Source organism: Vigna radiata, chromosome 7 (assembly GCF_000741045.1).
Source record: "Vigna radiata var. radiata cultivar VC1973A chromosome 7, Vradiata_ver6, whole genome shotgun sequence".
In the NCBI taxonomy this organism is placed as follows: Eukaryota; Viridiplantae; Streptophyta; class Magnoliopsida; order Fabales; family Fabaceae; genus Vigna; species Vigna radiata.
Window position 1 is genome coordinate 30,635,490 of NC_028357.1, and position 23,587 is coordinate 30,659,076.

At 32.9% G+C, this 23,587-nt stretch overlaps 1 protein-coding gene across 1 annotated transcript; it reads left to right on the plus strand.

Annotated features, from left to right (window-relative positions):
- Positions 1-4,298: 4,298 nt before the first annotated feature.
- LOC106768333 (peroxisomal acyl-coenzyme A oxidase 1) lies at positions 4,299-17,142 on the plus strand. The gene is made up of 14 exons (XM_014653422.2): positions 4,299-4,661; positions 5,228-5,336; positions 5,422-5,483; positions 5,552-5,761; positions 6,010-6,097; positions 6,174-6,336; positions 11,141-11,339; positions 12,128-12,325; positions 13,012-13,143; positions 13,625-13,745; positions 16,026-16,136; positions 16,335-16,404; positions 16,580-16,763; positions 16,840-17,142. The coding sequence occupies exons 1-14, from the start codon at positions 4,521-4,523 to the stop codon at positions 17,047-17,049; spliced, it is 1,998 nt and encodes a 665-aa protein (XP_014508908.1). The 5' UTR covers positions 4,299-4,520; the 3' UTR covers positions 17,050-17,142.
- Positions 17,143-23,587: the final 6,445 nt, after the last annotated feature.

Consider the following 23,587-nt stretch of genomic DNA (forward strand, 5'->3'; position numbering starts at 1 on the left):
AAAGTTACAAGTAAACAAAAGAAAGAAAGACTCAATAGATGATCTGGACAGTTCGCTTAATACCTACACTCGCTCAGCGAAAAGAAAACTTTCTCGCTTAACGAGGACTCTCGCCCATTCATTGTTAAGCATTATTCTCCCTCAAACCAACTCCCTCAACACTGACGGCTCACTCTACGAATACAAAAACAAATCAGTGCCCGCATTCGCTCAACTAAATTTTGTTCTACTCGCTCGGTGACCATACTCGCTCAACTAGACTACATAATTCTACAGAATAACAATTTTGCTGAATCTGAGCCTACCGACCTTAAAATTTCCAACTCCTACACTTCCACATTCGCTTACACCTTGTATTTGATATTTCAAATCTCAATTGAACTTATCAAAGTGTTCATAAATCCATTTAGTTGTTGTTAACCTTATTCCTTCACAAATTTCCAACCCAAACAACTAAACATCCTTATAAAAGTTTAAAAGTTCATTTTTATTCATTCCCTGTAACAATTTGATGAACTTAACCTCTAAACAAGTCACAAATAGTTCGAAAATAGATTCCCTTCACTTTTATCAGAGACCCTCTACTTTTGAATTTCATTAGTTATAACCTCAAAATAAATAAAAAAAACTATACAAAACTCAACCTATCAACTACTAACCAGTTCTACATCAATTTTCTCTCAATTCAAAGCCTAAAAAAATTCCAAATAACTACAAAACATACCCAAAACACAGTTTCCTCCATTTGACCATTCCTTTAATTTCTTACCTATCAAAACCCCTTTTATAGACCAAAAACTAACCTATAACTTAATCTACTCTCTAATTCCCAATACTACATCAATTTTATATAATTTATATAATAATTCTATGCAACTAAGAGATGATATTACACTGATCAAAAGTATATTAAGGTTTTTCAAAAAGAATAAACGTATACAAAACAAGATTATCCTAAATCTATATTGCACCACGACCATCATCTTTACTACATCAACAATTACATCTTCATTTGCTCACACCATTAAGGTGATCATTACAAACACATAGAACACATAGTCAAAACAAAACAAAAGAAAAAGGTAAGCTAATATGTAAAAAAAAGCATTAATAAAACAAGCATAAAGATGTTAGCACACATAACTCACTCATAACAACAATCATATAACATATAAAGACTTATAACGGACTCAATGATTCTGGTACATGTATTGATATCATACCCTAACGAGGTATGCAATTTTGGTGGCCTTTATTGTTGTGTAGAGTCATTGCTAATGAATTCCACCCTACCACACAAGGTTAGTTTGTTAACATCTTTGGCTAAGGTAAAACCCTTATACTAAGACCTTCTACTCCTTTCACCACATACTCCACCCTTCTCTACTTGAGATTAGATGGTTATTAGAGTGACATGATAACTCCAATACTGAATCCAGATATCAATACATATACTAATGAAACACCACCATAGAATCTGTTAAGAAGTGAACTTTAAGCCTAAGTCAACCCCATAAAACTGGCTTGTAAGGTGAGGTTTGCACTCACTTATATACTTTAAATTGGCTTTATCTCTAGTCGATGTGGGACTTCCAACACTCCCCCCTCACGTCGAGGTATATACATCTCGAGCGTGAGACTAGACATCAATGAGTGGTCCGATAATGACCCGATAGTTAGTGGAACGATATGCCTAACAAACATGAAATATCGCTAGGATAAGCTCTAACCCGACTTTAATACTATGTTAAGAAGTAGACTTTAAGCCTAACTTAACCCCATAAAAACTGACTTATAAGGTGAAGTTTGCACCCACTTATATACTCTAAATTGGCTTTATCTCTAGTCGATGTGGGACTTCTAACAGAATCTCCCCACAAGATCCATGGAAATATGCTAAACATGTATACAATACTCATCACCATGACAATATCATACAAGAATAAACACCACAATACTCTTAGACATACATTAAATACAATATTCTATATCAAACAGCCAAAGAAGAAGAAAATTTCAAACATACATATTGATGCTCATAGGTGATGCTTAACACCAAACTTCTGGCAAAAGGTGATGCTCAACGTCAAACTTCTCGCAAAAGGTGGTGCTCAGTGCGATTATTCTTGCAAAAAGTCACGCTCAATGACACCTTTTTGTCACCCAACGTCCTGAAACTAAATTGCTCCAAACCTGGAATGCAAGATGTCCCTCAACGGTGTCCCGATACCGCTAGCACTCAATGACTTGGAGCTAAAATGTTCTCAGACCTACAAAATGAACTTGTGCTCAACTCTAGTATGTCACAGTTTAACATTGTATCAAAAAACAAATGATGAAATTTGATGATTTGGGAAAAATGGAATTTGTTCAAATGGTCAAATTGGTATTATATTTTTAGTACTTTGGTAAAAAAAAAAAAATTAATGTTAGGACATATACAAATTGGCTCAATTAATCAGATCTTAAATTTCTTAATCAATACAAACTTAATTAAGACAATTCAACATGACAAACACCCAACATACTAAATTCAGAAGATAATTTTCATTATACAACTCAATCATGCAGGCAATTCATAGTAAAATCATACAATTAACAATTACAATATATCAATCACGTGAAAAAACACTATACATTTAGCTTTCTTTACCTTAGAAACTGACAAAAATGTTCAAGAACCCTTAAAACACCTTTAGATGCACATGAAGCCCTATTTGTCCATAAGAACAACACAAACACAATCAAAACATACCATTAGGACCACTAATCATCAAAAACTCTTATAGAAGACTTAAACACTACATGAGAACAAAAATGATTTACATGCATAGAGAAAACATACAAACTAATAAAATAGGCAAAAAGAAATCAAGTTACTCTATTAGCGAAATTGATCAAATAGAAGTGGAGAGGTCACCTCAAGGATCACCCTAACGATTTCTGATCCTGAAAAAAGATAAGCAAAAGGTAAGAAAACATATAGACAAGGAGAAAGCTCTAAAGGGAACATTTTTAGAAAGATTATGTATCTTTAAATAATGAAACTCGTTTATAAAAACTCTATTTATATTTTAAACTTTTAATATTAAAATAGTCAAGCTTCACAAGTTTAAACAAACTCTCAATTTTAAAACATGATTTTCTAGATTCTTACATATACAAGATTGATGAGTTATTATTATTCTATTGTGCTTTTTTTCCTTAATTCTTTTCCTCAAAATTAAGATATATTAATTAATTCGTTAGATATTTAAATTATCATTTATAAGTATTATTATTTTTATATATACATATTAATATATATCTTGATTATTATATAATATTAATATAAAATATATTCTTTTAAGTACACTACAAGCAGGAGATTATCCTAATTAAAAATAGATCGAAAAGCACAAACTTACCAAAATATGAGCCATTTTGGTGGCTACCCATTTTCCATATTTCCAAGAAAAAGAAAAGGAGTGACTTTGTTATTGGTTCTTCCTCCTATGTATGTTTGGGACATGGAAGAAAGGAAGCAAAACATCAACAATAGTGACAAGGACAATAACATTAACGACTTTTTCATTATAAAGATGCAACAATCAGAAAGATGACGCTTTGAAGAATTTGCACAATTTATTTCTAGAATTGTATAAAATATTCATATCAGAATAATTCGAGTCCAACCTAATCCAATCATTGCTCAACTTTACTCTAAAATGTGTAAGCACAAATTAATCAAAGAATCACATTGTTTTTTTTTTTTTAACAAAAATTAAAACTACATCTTTGAGATGAAAAGATTGAAGGATCTATTAATAATTTTGACAAAAGTAAAACTTATTTTTTTTCATGTCTATTTCTCTTGAAATTTGATTTCAATTTTAATATTAAAAAGGTAAATTAAATACATAAAGTAGGTGATCAACCATTTAACTTATCAAACCATAATACATAAATTTTTTTAGGACTCAGCCAATACAGCAAGTTTTTTTAGACTAAGCTAATAAATGAATGAGATTAAATCATGCAACAAAGCAACACATACATGAAGAGTAGGGGGAGGCGAAAGCCCCCTACCGATAGCTGTAACAAAAAATTGGAGGGAATAGAACCATTTAAATACATCCTTAGAAACACTCCATCCAATAAAAAAGAGAAAATAAAATAAAATAAAATAAATAAAAGAAGTTAGAAATGTGATCGAACAGCGTCTTGAACCAGTGGAAGTGCAGCGTGTTACCAGCCACGTGCGTATTAATTCAATAATTTATTTAAATTTTAATTTTTATCTTCGAGAGAGAAAATTAGGAAGAAACGTTATTCATGACATTTGGCTGCTGGGGCCGATAAAGTGCAACCAGATGAATAAATGTTTCAATCATAATAATATCATTCACTCTCCAAACCAACACGAAGAAAGTAGGTTTCTTTCATAAGCGATTTAAACAAACGCAACCACCGTGATTTGAAATCGAACGGAAGATACCGAGTTAGGTTTTCTCATCGGGAGAGAAAAGAAGAAGAAGAAAATGGAAGGCGTCGTTGATCACTTGGCTTTCGAGCGGAACAAGACGCAATTCGATGTCGAAGAAATGAAGATCGTTTGGGCTGGTTCTCGCCACGCTCTTGAAGTCTCCGACAAAATGGCTCGTCTCGTTGCCAGCGATCCGGTTAATTCTTCGTTCGTTCTTCTGTTTCGTTAATTTTTTTACCTTTTCTAATGCTTGAGCAGAACGTGTCCTCAGATTTGAACAGAGACTAACAACGTTATATCACTGTCACTGTTCTTATTATTGTTGCATATTGTAATCGTTGTTGTTCTATTGATTATGTATTTGTTGCTCTTTACTCTTGATGTGCTGTGGTGTTATGTACTGTATGTGTATACTGGGGTCCGAATAATTTTTCGATGTCGTGCAAACTTATTCATTGACAAAGTAACTATTTGCTTCTTTCTTTTGTTTTAGAGAGCAAAGATGAACTTAATTTTAATTGTTAAACTTCCTTAAGAAAACAGTTTTGAATTGTGAAGAGACTGTGTAAAAGAATTTGAAAATTGGATTTGGTCGGGAATTGTTTGCCAGTGAGAATTTGATTATTATGCTATTCAGTTTGGGAATTAGATTGGCAGTTCATGTTTCACTTATAAACTTAAAATCCCAATATGTAAAGTTGCGTGCAGCTTTTCTTGTATTGTAGTTTCTTGAGAAATGTGATTTTGACTTTCGAAATGCAGGCGTTCAGAAAGGATGATAGACCCATGCTAGGTAGGAAGGAGTTATTTAAGAACACTTTGAAAAAAGCAGTTTATGCGTGGAAAAGGATTATCGAGCTCCGTCTTACTGGTTTGTCTGTCTTCTATTCTTTGTTTAGCTTGAAATTGGTATCTTGTTATTGTCTTAAATGTGAGGTTTCTGTATATTTTTACAGAAGAGGAAGCTGCTATGCTCAGAACTTTTGTGGACCAACCTGCTTTTACGGATCTACATTGGGTACGATTCAATTAATTGTCGTAATGTCATTCATATATTTCATATCTAGCTCATGAATTCTTTTGCAGGGAATGTTTATTCCTGCTATCAAAGGACAAGGAACCGAGGAACAGCAGCAAAAGTGGTTGCCTTTGGCTCAAAGGATGCAAATAATTGGATGCTATGCCCAAACTGAACTGGGCCATGGATCTAATGTTCAAGGGCTAGAAACAACTGCAACTTTTGATCCCAAAACAGACGAGTTTGTAATTCATAGCCCCACATTAACTTCCAGCAAAGTGAGTTCAATGAGAGATGGCTAATGAAAAAATTTACCGGCCCTTTAATATGGCCATTATCATGATATGAGATTGTGGAATATCTAATTGCATTCACTTATTCATTCTTTCACACGAACAATCAGGGAAAAATGGCTTGTACCATTTATTAGTTATTTTTTGTATTTGCATCTCAATGAGTATCTGGCTAACAAGATATCTCCAATTATTGGATATTATTGTAACTCTTCTCATGCTGAACTAAACAGTGGTGGCCTGGTGGACTGGGTAAAGTGTCAACACATGCCGTAGTTTATGCCAGGCTAATTACTGATGGTCAAGATCATGGAGTGCATGGTAGTACATGCATCAAACACCCAAATTTATGCTATTATTAAGACATAATAGATTAACAGTGTGCCCCAATTTGTAGGTTTCATTGTCCAGCTGCGGAGCTTAGATGACCACTTACCTCTTCCTGGCATAACTGTTGGTGATATTGGAATGAAATTTGGAAATGGAGCATATAACTCTATGGATAATGGGGTTTTAAGGTTTGACCATGTACGGATTCCAAGAAATCAAATGTTAATGAGGTTAGTTTCATTTTACAAAATTTTTCCTACTCTCATGAGGAAAATTCAATAAACTTGGGGTTTTATGGTATTCAATTCATTTGTGCTCCATGATGAATGACTAGTCTTGTCCATCCATTATCCACACATAATTATGATAATAATCACAATAACAAAAATGGTTCTGTTCTAGTCAAAATCTCTAGGAGACTAGACTAAAGCATTCATGAAACTCATGAGTTAGCATCTAGACACTCCATCTACAAGATTGTCTAGTTTGGTAATGGATACATGTCCTTTGGATAGGTTTTGTTCAAATCAGTGAGATCTACGAACATTCACCACTTCACGTTAGACTTTTTAACCATCATTACATTTGTCAACCACGTTGGATGTTGTATATCCCAAACATGGGAAGGGAAATCAACTACTTAGTCTTGTCAACCACAAATCTTCTCTTTCCTTTTCCAAACACTCTTCTCTTTTGGATTATTGGTTTAGAATGAGTATTGATAGTTAATCTATGGCATAAAAAATCAAGATAGCCTAGCATGAATACCAACCTTTCAAACTTGTGAACATTTACTTTCAACAATTGCATAAGGTGTTTTTTTAATGCGTCATCTAATTTTGTTCTCACCTTGACTATTTTCTCCTCAAGTATCTTGACCTCCTACACCTCCCCAATAGGTTGGGGTCTTCATTTTTCAAAGACCAATCGAGGATGAAGGTAAGATGTTGACTTGACCAAATTGGTGATCAACATACATTTGATGTCATTTGTGTGGGCTTCCCTTGTAACATTTCCTAGCTAACTTTTGGTCAACTCTTAACATGCTAACTTGTATGTTATTGGCAGGAAATTCGACCTTTAAGTAAATAGTAGAGACCATTGCCCTTAGCTTGTTCAATGACCGTCTTCCTAGTAAAAAGTTGTATGAGGATGGGGCATTCTCATGTACTTGATCAACACTGTGCTTGTTGCACTTTCTTCTAGAAACATTCTAAGCTCTATGTACCATCTAACTTAAATTTGTTCCCCTGAGAAGTCGAGTAATACTCCATCAAAGGGCCTCAGTGGTCCTGCTGGATTTGTGGGCCCACGAATGTGTCCCAAAACATTACTTTTGTTGGACTTCCTTGGTCTACTAACACTTGAGGGCATTGCAACCAATCATCACCATCGAGATGACAAATGGGTCATCTTCATTCTAAGTTCACATCTGAAAACGTAAGGAGTGTTTGTAGTTGCCTGTCATCGATGGAAGATGGGGATAAGACTGACTTGGTGTATATTTCGTGACCCGAACTAGTCGATTCTCCTATGATAGCGTTAACCCCAAAATGAGAGTTTCATGATCTTCATTCGGATGCTCTCTCAAATGTCGACTTTGGGGCAACATTATCTAATTGCTTTTTTTTTATAGTGATTTAGGTATTCTTGATTAATTTCACTAGGTCAAGGTTGTATATCTGATGAAATTCACATGCATTGAGCTCAAAATTAAGCATTTTGTTTGTTTTTGTAGGAAAAATCAATAACTTATGGTGTTGATATCTTCCAAAATCACCCATTTTAATACATTTAGTAGGGTATGATGAAAATCCAAAATTGGTTGTTGCATTGTGTAGGGTTGATATTTTCTATTAGGTTGCTTCTAGTAGGGAGTCTCCTTTTTTTCAAGGGTCCTAGTCATTCTTGAAAAGACAAGGGCCTTTTTTTATGGTGTGTGCTTGAGTTGCTTGTTAACTTTCTTGCAATGGTGACTTCAATTTGAGAGGAAGCTCAAGGTCGTACTTTTGCCATTGTGTTTGCTTAATGCGATATAAGGGATTCATTGAATGGGTTTGTTCAGAGCCCCTTTACAAAGATGTCATGAACATCTCCTTGTTAGGCCAAGGAATTTTAATTGTAATGCTGCAAAATTTGTCTATGAAGTCTTTAAATGGTTCGTTGATTTGATGTTTCCCATTGAACAAGTCTCTTATCTTTGGATGTTTAACTTAATTTGTGGCAAATTGAGTGAGAAATAAGTTGGAGAACTCCGTGAATGATGATATGCTTCAATAAGGAAAATCATTGAACCCATCCATCACTTGTTGGAAAGCGTTCCTACAAACATTTTGCATATCACGACATCCAATATGCCCAAGATCAACATCTACCCACGAAAGGCCTTGAGATAATTCATAGGATTGCCTAATTCTACAAATTGACGTTGCAAAAACGGTTTGTCCATGATCTCTTGGTATAAAGGTTGGAAATCTTGTTGGAGGGCAACAACATTAGACTTGGGCCTCCTTTGGTCTCCTTTGGTGGGTTATTTGGGCCTTCAGAGCTTGCTACAATTCTTCATTTTTGCGTGGAGCTATTATTGGGCTTTCAAGGTTTATTGGACATGGAAGCAAGAGTCTTTTTCCGTGCCAGAAAGTATCTATTGTGACTGGTGGACTGCATATGGTCTTTGCCTTGCTTCTTGGTTATGTTGTTGCAAGTCATTAATGCTGTTTACTTTTTGTTATAAGTTAGGGGCGTCGTCATCTTTCCTTCAGTTGGATGGCATTTCGATGTTTCCTCATTGTTTAAAGATATGTAGAGGTAGGATAAAGTTTACTTGTTTTATTGGGTATCAAAATGTTCTAGTCGAAATCTCTATAAGGGACTTGACTGAAACATTTGAGTGTGTATTCTCATATGCTAACTCTATGTCATGGAATCGAAAAGACTTAGGTTGCCCTGTGACATCATACATGAAAACTATTGTACACATCTTTGACTAAATTATAACCTATTCATGTAGACACAAAAGTTCATAGGTTAGGAACATGTCTCTTACTCAAGATGAACATGATTGTTGCCCTACTAAAGTCCTTTTGAGAACTTAACATCATCTTGTGCTTGCCATAGTTCAAAAGGATGAGAGCAACAACATTTGTGTGATAGTGAAAAAGAGACCTCATGGAAGTGATTCTATTTGACATCTTGTTCTCAAAATTTTATTAGGCAATCAGAAAAGTCCACGGGGGTTTCTCATTAGTTAGGATTAATGCATCATGGACAACAATTTGTTTGTTTCAATTTAAAGTTACCTCAATGCAACTGTAGTTGGGATGTCAAATTGTGGGCTGAATGAAGACAACATAGATAGGACATGGGCACACCATTGCTTGTTGCCACAAACTATCCACCTCAAATCGTTCAATAGGTTGACCTGAAAGCTAAAACATAAGTGTCATGTTGTGACACCTTGAATAAACCGATTTAATGCTCTAGGCCAAATATATGGAAAAATGTAGGCTTAAAATTGTGCACGCAGACCCCTCTAATGATTGCACCATTTCTAATTGATTGGGATTCTCATGACCTCTGACATCAGCCATTTAAGCCTACAATTCTAGACAGAGCCTTGTTTGTAGGAGTAAGATTTGAGATTGGCACTGCTGCAGTTGGTGCTTGTTGAGGTTTACAATTTTTTACAACAAACAACAATGTCCCCATGTCCTATCTATACTGTCTTCCTTCAGCCCAAATTTTGACCTCCCAGCAACAATGCAACTTTGAATTGAAACACAAACATACAAACTCCTAACCAAGCTGATGATTCATTAATCCCAGTTCATGAGCTACCCCTTTGGACTTTGCTCATTGCCCGTTGATTATCAGTTATATTGGCTTTGTTCAAGAACCCAACTCAAAAGAATTATGATAACTACATAGGATTGTTGCCATGAGGTCTCTTCATCACTTTGACACAAATGTTGTTGCTCTCATCCTTTTGACCCAGGGCAAGCACAAGCCATTTGGAAGATGTTATACACTTCAGAGATGAGTATAATTTTTATGTATGATGTCATAGTGTGACCTAAGTGTCTTCCATTTTGTGTCATAAAGGTAACATATGAGAATAAAGACTTGAATGATTTAGCTGAAACCACGAGAGATTTTAACTAGAACATTTTGGCATTCATCATGGTAGGTAAACTTTTTCCTACCCACCCAAATGAAGATGATAACATTTTAAAATAGATCATGAATGACCAGTGACAAAAAAGTAAGGAAGCAAGATAGAGGGCTTATGTAACACAATAGGCGCAACAGAAAGTGTATTCAGGTGTACAGTTAATGAAAACAATTTGGCATCTCAAAAACAGCTGCATTGAGGCAACTTTAAATTGAAACACAAACATCTCATTGTTGACCAAGAAAATGATGCATTAATCCTAATTGATGACCTTCCCCTTTGGACTTTGCTCACTGCGTAATAATCCTGGCTTGTGCTATATTGACTTTATTCAAGAACCCAACTCGAGCATTGTGACAACTACATGTCAAGTTGGATCACTGCCATGAGGTCTCTTTCACTTTGACACAAATGCTGTGCTCTTATTTGGCCCAAGCCATTAGGATGTTAGGTTCTCAGAAAGACCTTATTAGGGAATCATGTTCATTTCGAATAGGAGATATGATCTTAACCTAAAAAAGTTTGTGAACATATGAATGAGTTTTGTTTTTTTTTTCTTCGGTTGGAAATGAGTACAACAATTTTTATGTATGATATCATAAAGCAACCTAAGTCTCCTCTACTTTGTGTCAAAGTTAGCATCTAAGAATAAGCACTTGAATGCTTTAGTCAGGTCCCCTAGAATAAATTCTAGTCATTTTCTTCCACAAGTCCTCTATTGGATGATGGATTGATTAAGTATCAAGAAAGTCACCTGCAAGGGAAGGTATGTGACAAACTGAACATATAGTAGCCTGACTGTTTATTTTACGCTCATAAATTGAACTGTTTTTGTTTTGGTGGGTGACTCTTTAATTTACCAGGGTTTCACAGGTAACTAGAGAGGGAAAATATGCACAATCTAGTGTTCCACGACAATTAGTTTATGGTACTATGGTGTATGTAAGACAAACAATTGTACGTGATGCATCATCAGCTTTGGCACGAGCAGTTTGCATTGCTACAAGATATAGTGCTGTTCGAAGGCAGTTTGGGTCGAAAAAAGGAAGTCTTGAGACACAGGTTAGTTGTAACAGGCATTTGTATAATGCCCATATGCAGTTTGCTACTTCAGCATGCTTATTTTATCAGTAAATGCTTCAGGGAATTTTCGATCTTCTCTTTTCATAAAAATGAATATGTGGAAGATAAACTATTTGAAAACAAACTAGTTTGGTTTAGTACCATGTACATAGATTAATATATTTAAGGTCAATTTTTTTTAAGTTCCTAAGAAAGCTTTTAAAATAAAAAGTGAATGCTTATGGGGAAGACAAAATTTCATCAAAAACGAGTTAGTGCTGAAATTTTAATTGATTGTCTTTATTCAAAGCTGCTATGCTTTCTCTCAAGTTTAGAAGAATTGATTTCTTATTATACATCCAACACACACACACACACACATTTCTTGGATATTTTTGGAAATAAGAATAACCTATTATAAGGAACAAATCCCTGAGATTGTGGGATTGTTATGCTAGTAATAAAGCAAGATATAATAGAAATAACATCTAAAACATCCTAAAATATATTTGGCACTTTCCCACCTATATATTCGGTTCTATACTTCTAATAATTTGTTATGGGAAAGTTGATGAGTTTCTTACATTCATCTTGGACATGAAACGTAGTATTAACATGTATCTTTGGAAACAATAATTGGTTGGCAAGGCTTGCAACATGTCTTCATAAATGTTTTATGAACACTAAGTTGATGGGTTGGTGTGTCAATGTGTTTTCCGTCTACTGTGCTATACCTCTCCTATCTATTTTTTAACGTGTCTCACTTTCTGCAATATTTTTTGGCCTAGGTGCTTGATTATAAAACGCAGCAAGCTAGGCTCTTCCCTTTGTTAGCTTCAGCCTATGCTTTCAGATTTGTTGGTGAATGGTTGAAATGGCTTTATATGGATGTGATGAAACGATTGCAAGCCAATGATTTTTCAACATTACCTGAGGCTCATGCATGCACAGCAGGGTTGAAGTCCTTGACTACTTCAGTAACTGCAGTATGTGATTGATTACTCATTACTAATGCTCATTACACTAATGTTTTAGTTGCTGAGTTTAATTGATTATCAAGCATCTTGGTATGGTGTGTAAAATATGCACATATTTATTTTGCGGATTTTTCTTGCATTAGATTATGTTATAGAATATAGATTTTTGTATTCTCATTGGTAACACTGGCTTGACACTTTCCCTGATTTCCTGCGATAATTTATTATCATTTAGTCCCTCTATTCTTTACTTCTCTTTGTATGTTGAAGTTGAACATCACTTTCTCCTATTCTGTAACGTGTACCCCTTGCTGAATCAGATTTATTACTATGGTCTACATTTCTTGTTCAGGCATTTTGTTTTGTTATTTGCAATATGCTGTTTTGTTGATTTGTATTGTTCGTGCACTTTTGCATTGTAGCACTTACAATCTGCTGACATTCATTCATGCCACCACGAAGTGCTATTGATTTCGGATAATGGAAAATATCAACAATCCAAAATTTTTTATTAGAAATATGTCAAAAGTCGTAATGGGTTATGGCGGAAGCCTAATAAACAAAAAAATACAATACTTTGATGTTATAGACGTGCTTTTATTAATATTATAGTGTGTCCTATTATGTAGTTTTCACTTTGTAAAATATTTTAATTGTTTGAAGTCCGGATTAAATTAATTTACTTCAAATTGCAGGATGGAATTGAAGAATGCCGCAAACTATGTGGTGGCCATGGCTACCTTTGTAGTAGCGGTCTCCCTGAGTTATTTGCAGTCTATATTCCTACCTGCACATATGAAGGAGACAACATTGTGCTGCTATTACAGGTTTTGTAAATGTTAAATACGGCTTTTACCATCACATTGCGTTATTTGTTGATACATTTTTCAATGAAATTTCTATCTGTAAGTAGGATTTAGCAGGATAGCTTGCTTATTTTTTGAGGGCTGGTATCTTATTAGCTTGTATTCATTGTGTTCTCATATTTTGCAGATTTTTATATCAAAGAAAATACTCTTATACTGATCCGATATTTCAGTTTAAGATTTTGGGGGTATCCAATTTATGGTATTTGGAACGAGAGAAAGTCAAAAAGGATAGAAATAATTAAAATAATCGGCGTTTATTATTCTTATTTACATTTTAGTGCTGTATCTTCATTCTTTGTGCAATTATTCTCACGTGGCCCCTTGAGATTTATGCTCTTAATACATCCTAGTGCTGTTTGATTTGTTGTGAGGTTTATCAGATATTATTAATTGAAAATTGTCGAGGTTTTGTTTATAACTTCTAGCAAATCCATTGTAGGTGGCAAGGCATCTCATCAAGACTATTTCTAAGTTGGGCTCTGGAAAAAAGCCTGTTGGTACAACATCTTATATTGGACGAGTGGAGCAGCTGATGCTATATCGTTCTGATGTTCAGAAAGGTATACCTGTAAAATGAAATTGGATTTAGTTAAGAATATGCAAATTCTAACCTGCTCAATCTATTGATGTGCCAAATATTAAGAGAAATTGAGATAACATTATTAATATGCTTGTTTTGCAGGAGTTATAATGTGTTAACATATCGTAAATTTTTATGATATTGTGATTGTGTATATGTTATGATCAATTTGTGGAAATCTTATTAACTAATTAAGGGTGTTGTTTATTTATACTTCTATAAACTCCATTTGTTGTCTACATTCTTCTATTCGATTTTAATCCTAATAACTGCATGTACATTCAAATAACTGCACACAAAAAGGCCTACCCGTGAACACAAACTAGTATAAGAAGAATTTGGTGTTCCCTCTTCTTTTACCTAATAATAAATGGGCTAACTACATTTGTTTTCCACATTCTTCTGTCCCATTATACCTCTAATAACTACATGTGCACTCAGATTGCTGCACGTAACCCGAAAAATACCCTACCTGTAAACACAACTTGTATGAGAATAATTTATTGTTCTTTCTTTCAATAAAATATGCAAGCACAGTGCCTTTTTTTTATCTACTCTCGATAATTGGAATTGACTGATTATAATTAACGGAAATAATCGTAGTATTTGTGGAAACGGTATGAACTATCTAGACATAGTTGTATCCTTAAAAAGAAGTCTTTCCCACTTCCACGATTCTTAAATTGATATGAGGCCAGGTTTCAATCTGTCTTTCCCAATCAAACTATAAATCCACTGTACTTATCCGCCTACTGCTCATCAGTAAATTCTTCCAGTATATTTGTGATTCTCCTTGCCAAAACAATTACTACGAAATTTACAAATTGATTGCCTAATGAGATCTGAAGTGCCCAATCCAGACTACCCAGGCCCTGAAGTTTTGCTGCCATCTGCACTTGAAAACTTTTGCTAACTATTGAGGGAGTTTGATCACTTTTCTAGCAGTGCTCCGCCAGACTGTTAGTGAAGCCACTTGCAGGAGACATTCCTTGTCCTTTCAGCTACCATCTTGGCCATTTCACTGTTGTTTCGGATCTTACATCCCATGATTTTGGTATTCTTTGGTCAGTTCATTGTGTGTCAGCGTGCCCATACCTACCACATCCTCTTCTTTTTATACATTCTGTATATAGCTCTTATTTTTGGTGATCTCGTTGATTGATCTGAATAACAACGGAAGGCAATAATTTTGATGTATCAGGTTTTTCTGACCCTGTTCACTCTGATTTTGTTGGAGATTAGTAATGCATAGAAATACTATGGAGGGAAGGGAACCCTCATCCCTTGAGCTAAGCTTTTGGGCTTGTGACAATGTGAAGATTACCCAACCTAATAGTACTATGATACTTCACTCAACCTTTGTAGTTAGTCCCTCCAAAGATAGCGCTCTGCAGGACATTGGCCTCTTGCTCTAATTGATCGCAATTAAAGGGCCACGAGTGAATTTAATTAAGGCTACAATGGTTAGTGACAAGTGAGCGAAGAAGCTTCACATTATAGAAATGGACAAGTTAAGAAATCTATAAGTGAAAAGCCCATAAATCTAATATCTTAGGTAGAGCTCGTTTCAGGGCATCAGGAGAGATCTCTAGGGAAGTGAACTTGTGAATATTACTTTCCCATATTTGGTACAAGTTTTAGTAAAAACGTTCCCACGAATTGTTGGTTCCGAAGGAAATCAAGTACTCAATTGTATTCCTTTTCATTTCCAAGGATAAAGGTGGATATCATGTATTTATATGGAAATAGAATATTATCTACAATGACGACCTATTTTCACTCTACTTGACAATTCTGCCTTCACTTTTAGTTTTTAACTAAATGTTTTCTGAAATTACTAAATGGCAACCAAATATGCTTATGATGAAAATAATATTCCTATGCATAATATTTATGGGAATGTAATTTAATACACAATTTTATACCTTGAAACATGCCATAAGGTTTTGAACTCGGTTGAATATGATGTTAAGTTTATGTGATTTTCTCATGGTCCATTAATGGAATCTTCCCACCAGTGTTTTACCTCCCCTTGTATTCCCAAGAATATCTTATATATTTCTGGTAAGCTTATAATATATGTAATGGTAGCATTAGTAATCTTAGGAACTAATTTAGGATTGTTTATCTGCATAACTATAATCATTGCAAATCATACCAACAGTACTAAACTAACAGTGGATTGTCTAGACGCATAATTTATCCTAACCAGATGCTCTGTAGAATTCTGAAGTTAACACGATTAAATTGATTTTTGTAGCGGAGGATTGGTTGAAGCCTAATGCAGTGCTGGGAGCATTTGAAGCCAGGGCTGCTAAGAAGTTGGTTGCTTGTGCTCAAAATCTTAGCAAGTTTACCAATCCTGAAGAAGGTAAATGATTTAACGCTTAAATTCACAAGCTAATGCTCATATGATAATATGTTGTGTTTGATTTGTTTTCTTGGTGTGGTGGGGAGACTGTTGTTGGGTAGTCGTTACCTTGGCCGGTTCGTCTTATGTTTGAGTGCATATGTGTATGTCGTAATTAGATATGATCATCATGAATGCTGATAAATTCTTCGATGGCAGGTTTCCAAGAACTCTCTGCCGATCTAGTTGAGACAGCTGTTGCTCATTGTCAGTTAATTGTTGTTTCCAAGTGAGCTTCTCGTTTTTACTGGTTCGCCTATATATTTCATCTGTATAATGTCTTTGGGTGAATAGCCCTTAGTGGATGAACCCATAGAAAATATTGAAATCAATGACACACCCAGTTCATTCTAGTATTTGCTTCGATATTCTTCGTTGAAGTTGACCAACCATGTGCTTTTCAGATTTATTGAGAAGTTGCAGCAAGATATAACTGGAAAGGGAGTGAAACATCAAATACAACTTCTTTGTAGCATTTATGCTTTGTCTCTTCTTCATAAGCATTTGGGTGATTTTCTTTCAACTGGCTGCATCACTCCCAAACAGGGTTCCCTTGCAAATGATCTGCTGAGGTCCTTGTATTCACAGGTTTGTCCCAAACGATTGCATCGCTTTGGTGGTAGGTTTTTATTTTACGAAACTGATTGATTGTATGTTTGGTTAGGTTCGTCCGAATGCAATTGGACTTGTTGATGCGTTTAACTACACTGATCACTACCTTGGTTCGGTTCTTGGGCGTTATGATGGAGATGTGTACCCAAAGCTGTACGAGGAGGCATGGAAGGATCCATTGAATGATTCAGTTGTGCCGGACGGTTTTCAAGAATATATTCGACCAATGCTAAAGCAACAACTTCGAAATGCTAGACTCTGAAACCTTTCATATAATTGTACCCTTACCGGACAAAGTACTGTATTTCAAACTTAATTTGAAGACAATAATAAAGTTTATGGAAGGAAAAATAAATATACACGAATAAAATTGTCAATATATATATATATATATATATATATATATATATATATGGTTTAATACTTATTTTAGTATTATTTTAGTATTTGGAAGGACGCTTATTCAAATTGGTCATATTTTTCTAAAAAAGTTTACTTATGTCTCAATTTGTGTAAAAATAGTTTAAGTTAGTCTTTTTTGTTTACGGTGTTAAAAAGTCTAATGGTGTAATTTTGAATTTTAAAAACAAAAAGTTGATGAGGTGAAAATGTTTTGACAAAAAGTTAAAAGAAAAGGGTTAAGGTTAGGGTTTGTGCAACTTTGTTCTTAAGGTGAGGGAAGTGATTGTGACGAGATAAGAATGATTTTTTTCCAAGGGTGTTCTTTGTGTTCCAATACATGGGGTAAAGAAACTTTGCACTTGTCACATGGTTGTGGTTGGAGGAGAGGTGGGATAATTCCTATTTGTTAATGTGGTAATATTGTTGTAATGAAAGTGACCAAAACTGCAAGGTTTTATGAATTCCCTTCTCAGTTTGTCTATTTGATTTATGTATTTGACTTTGAACCATTTTTGGTTTTGTGCCTAATTTGGTGAATAACACGGTGAATTTTCAAGTGGGAGGTTGTGTAACTTTTTCAAGTGGTGTTCTAAATAAAATGTTGATGAAGAAGATTGTACCATTGTCAGGCAAAGGAGGAGGATTAGTGATCTGGAAAATTTAATCAAGGATTTGCAGAAGAGGATTAAATTGTTAGTTGGAGATTCTTCTTTTTTTGTTATTGAGCTGAACATTGTGATTTTTTGGTTCTGCTTAGGTTGATGTTATTAGGTGGGCAAAGTGGGTGTGTGTTTTATGTTTTGTTGATTTAATGTATTGGATGATTGATGAAAGTAGGTGGGCAATATGAAGGTGAATGTATAGCTTCGGGTGTTTTGGATGCTTCGGGTGTTTTGGATGATGTAAGATTAGTCATGCAATGGATTATGTACTGGTGTCTGTTGTAATTACTTAAATTCAGGTTAGAATGTTCGATTCAGTCCCTTATTTGCTTTAAAAATATAAAATGTGGTCCTAGATTTCATTTTAAAATGTTCAATATGGTCCCTAATGTTTATGATTATGACACATGAAGAATGTGTGCCACATTATAGTAACAGAACTGTTAACATAAAATTATGACGAAATAACAAAATATGAGTACAACTTCATGAAAAAACACACACACACACACACACACACACACACACACACACACACACACACACACACACACACACACACACACACACACACACACACACACACATATATATATATATATATATATATATATATATATATATATATATATTATCAAAGTACTTAATTAAAGTTGATGAAACATATGACCATGAAAGTACAAAAATGAAGTTGTTAATGGCAGTACATAATACATCCAAATTTTGCTAATGAAAGTAAATAATGTATCATCTAAGGAGCTTTTCTTCTAACATCTAATTTTTTTTCTTATGATTGGTGTATGTGGGGATTGGGGACTCAGTGGCTGTGATGATAGAGGGGGATTCGGTACTTGATGGTGGTTGTGATGGTTGTGTTTGGTTTGTTGGTTCTATTGGTTTTGGTGGTTTCGGTGGTTGTGGACGTAAAGGGCACTTATTTTTGTTGTGCCCCCCTTCACGACAAATGCTACATTTGTTTCTATGGCCACCAATATGCATTTGGGTATCATCCTTAGTTAGCTCCCATACCTCCAACCTTTGTTTTTTCTTATGTCTCCCAAGCAACTTCTTCTTAAATGGTGGCAGAACATCAGGGAGGCTTGTTCTTTCCCACAACAGTTGGCCATTGATAGGATAAATTATGGATGCATATGTTTGTTCATATGTCGATTTTCTGGAACAAGTTGGTATAAAATTTTCTGGGTCTAAATTTGAGTAGTTCATTGCTGTAATTGCATGACTAAATGGGATGTCACTAATAATCCATTTTCTACAGCTAAAGTATTCACTATTCAAGTCCATTGTGAACTTGTTTCTATTGACTGAAGTGCGGCTAACCTCAAACATCTTTCTTACATACCATCTAAAATAAATAAAACACATCAACAATGGACACGAAGATAAATGACAATTGAATATGAACATAAATGACAATATTATCTTAGGATCCAATATCTTGATAAATTTGATTCCTTTAGAGATTATAAGTTTTTCAAACAATCTGTCTGTTTTGTTTTACGAAGAACTGATTACTAATGGTGATAATGTACAGTGGATACAAAGACTCAAAAGTCAGTAACCTGAGTTAGAAGTAGCAAGGACTTCCTCTTCCGGAAAATGACTTCCGGAATGATAGGGTGTTCGTTCAGGAAGTAATAGCCGTCTGTCTAATGTGCATTTAAACATATTCAACACCAAGACGGATTCAACACAGCATGAACAACTGATTTCTAATTCATCTTATTTTCATTCACTCATTTAAAGTCCTTATATTATGTTTCGTTCTTCTTCAATCGCATACATTACGTAAGGGAAATCCAAGAGCAGACATTCATGCCAAGATAGAGAAAATAATAGCATTGCCTTCATAATCATCGTAGATTACTTAAATAAGAGGGTCGCAAATTTTGTAATTTCTTATTCTTTTAAAAAAAGAAAATCTAAAATAGATTTTAATAGTTTCAGAATTTGGGTTACATTATAAATTATAATATAATATCACGAAAGACACAGTTCTCATTTATGATTACCCATCTATCACTTTAAACCTTAACTACAAAATTTGTTAAAAAATTATTATATGAGCATTTTTTTTACTAGTTTAAATAGACATATTTAAATGAGTAAAGAATGTGAGTCAATCTAGCTCATTGTAAATTCAAATTAATCTGGTTTGAAAATTTAAATTTCTTCTCGATTATGAGTCAAACTCACTTATAGTTTTTTTTTTTATGGAAAAAAACTTTTCAACTCTTTTTTCTACTTCATTCAACAACATTTCTTCCAACTCAATTAATCTGTTAGATCATTTCAGTCTTTCCAACTCAAACATAAACTCTACTTTCTCTATTTTCTCTATTCACACACATTCCTTTGCTAAAGCCACTCCCACATCCACTCTGCTGACCCTCCATCTTCCCTAATTGCTCTTCTACCACTCCTTCAATGCTTAGTCACATTTCTTTGCTCTTCTCTCATTCTTCTACATTCCTTTCTTTCTTCTTTGTGTTCCTTTTTAAAGAAAATGATAAATATTTTTATTTTTATATAGATAAGTGTGTCAACACACTAAACCTATTAATTTATGATGAATTGAATTCAGTTATAAAATTTTTAATTCATCATAAGTGAACTAGGATAAGTTCACTTATTTTTAACCCAACCTGTAGAATTGTTAAAATGAGTTACTCAACACAACTCAATTCAACATAGGTTTATGGATTAAAAAAAATTCTTCAACGTAACATTTTGTTTAATATGTAACTAAAATCCAAAAGATCCAAACCTATTTCATTTTTTTTTTATTTTAGACAATAACTAAATAATTCATCCAAAAAATCATAATTCTATATAAAGTTAGGAGTCAATTTAATATGTAGTTCTTTTTATTCTTTTGCTTTTAACACCCAAAACCTTTCTAAAATCATGTTTTATTTTTTAAAATAGTCTTTTTAGGTTTTTATACTATTTTTTCAATAACAATAAAAATAGATAAGAAAAATAATTCAGAGGTAAAAAACTTTCTAACTAAATATATATGAACTTTCTTTATTTCGTCTACACCTACATCTAAAGTTAGAAATATGTGTGACGCCTTCATAAAAAACGTAATGTATAAGATTTACGTACTTAACTGTCATGGTCTTTGTTTTTTCAATTTCTTATTTAATTTGCATGTAAACTTGATCTCGAACTATTATGTTTTAAAGTTTGTTTCTTTACAGCAAAGCTTTAAACAGACATAAAATAATTATATTTTTAAGTAAGACAAATTTCATTTTGGCTTTAACTCATTATGTTGATGTGATATATCGGAGATATAAAAAAAATATTATATTTGGACATATTATTACGTCTTATTAGATTTCTTGATTGTCACACTTTATATCCTAAAGTGTGGGAGTTGTTAGATATTTTACATTAATTAAAAATAAAATCAGTAAAATGAACTTTACTTTACTGAATCAATTGAATCAATATTAAATCCCCTACCTTAATAATTTACATAAATATTCCTAATTATAATTTCTTATAGTTTATGTATATATAATATAATAGAAAGATATTTATTTATTTTTTTCCGACATAGAGTCACAAAGAAGAAGGGTTAGAAGGAAGATAAAATAAAGTTGTGATTTTTTTAAGTTGAAAGAATGATTCACACGTGGCAGAACTTTTCCCGTGTTGTATAGTATCATAAATGAGGTTGGGAAGAACATTTATTATTGCTACGCTTTGGTGGTTGAGATGCATATGGCTCAACAACAAGACACGCAAACACCCCTTACTATGAAAACGACACTATCCAAACGACCTCGTTTTGAATCCAATGTGCACTTCGCATTTAATTTTGCACCAACAACATCTCGCAAAATAAAAAATTTATTTTTTTATTAAAATTAAGTTTAATCCTTCTAATAAATTAGAATATCATCTAAACCAATTTTATTTCTTTGATAAAGTGTTTTCTATATACATTATCATAAATTATTGAATCAATTTTATCATTAACGTCGTGGATAAAAGCGATCCACGTATTGCAATTTCATAGATTAACGTACATTTTAAAAATTTCAAGACCACCTATAATTTCGTAAACAAAAAGTGCACATTTACTCTTTATTTTAGTATTAATTCAATCAACTTTAATCTCTTTATCTTCTAACTTTCGTATCTAATATTTCTTTATTTTTTTTTTTAGTAAATAATTAAAATGTAGTGAAAGATTAAAATGATTTAATTAAGAGTTTTAAATATTTAAAGTTTATTAACGAATTAGAAAAAGTAATAATTAGGGAAAAAGTTATAGAATTGTAGAGTACGTGTGGACCATGTGGCTAGGGCTTACATGTGCTAATGTGTACTCTAAGCTCATCCCAGAAAATAAATATGACAATACAACAAAACAAAACCAAAAGCCATGCCAAAGATACCACGTCCTAGTTGTACCACATTTTATAGTACCAATCATTCATATACAGTAATAATACACAAAAATATAAAATTAAATAATTAAAAATGAAAACAAAGTTTATTTTCTTTTCAATGCTTTGGACCAAGCGCCCCACGCTGTACTAGTTTCAATCAGAACAAGATACAGTTTTCAACTTCTACACTGCATACTTCTTTTTACGATTTAAATATTACTTTGGTCCAAATTTTATATAACCTATTAAACGTCATTCTTTCTTTTATACTTGTTTAATTAAGTTTTAACTTTTTTAAATTTTTTTAATTAAGTTTTAACTTTTTTAAATTTTTTTTAATTTAATCTTTTAATAATATTTAAATCGTTAATCGTATGTCAACTATGTTTGCCTGTTTTTTTGTTTTTTTTTTAAAGTTATTTATATGTCAAATTAGCATTGTATCAAGTAAATGTGTCAATATTTTATATTTAATTTTAATTTTTGTTTAATTTAATTTTAATTTTTTTAAATGAAACAATTTTGTTAATATTTAAATTAAGACCAAATATAATATTTAGATTAAATATGTTTTTAGTCTTTTAATGAAAATTGGTATTAGTCCTTCTTTGAAACTTTAAATTAATTTAGTTTTTAATATTCAGAATTGTTGTGTGAATTTAGTCCTTTTAACTAAATTTTGTTGATTTTTTTTGAGATTTTAAACGAATTTTATGATAACATTTGAGTTGTAACACATTTGAAACGTTAAATAAACTTAACAAAATTTGGTTAAAAAAACTAAATCTATATATCTCGAAAGTTAAAGGATTAAATTGAACAAAAATTTTAAAGAGAAACCACTTTCAATTAAAGTTAAGGAACCTATTTAACCTTTAATTTTTAAATAAATGTTATATTGAAATTTTTATTCAAATTTATATTTATATTAAATATTTTTTTATTTATTTTTAAACCAACTCTAACTATATTATATTATTGTAACATAATCATAATATTTATGTTTGATTTTTTTACAAGTAAAAAAATAGGGTTAAAGTTAATTTAAAAACAGGGTTAGACTTGGTTAAAAAAAATAGGGTTAAAGTTAATTATTATAAGGAAAATTCTTCATTATTTTTAAATCAACTCTAACACTATATTTTTTAAAATAAAAAATAAAATAAAAAATAAAAAAATCACGAACTGAAACATATCATACACGATTTACACTTTGTCAACGATTTAAACATCGTTATAATAAGAGACTAAATTGATCAAAATTGAAAAAAATTGAAATCCTATTAAACATTAAAAATAGAATCATATT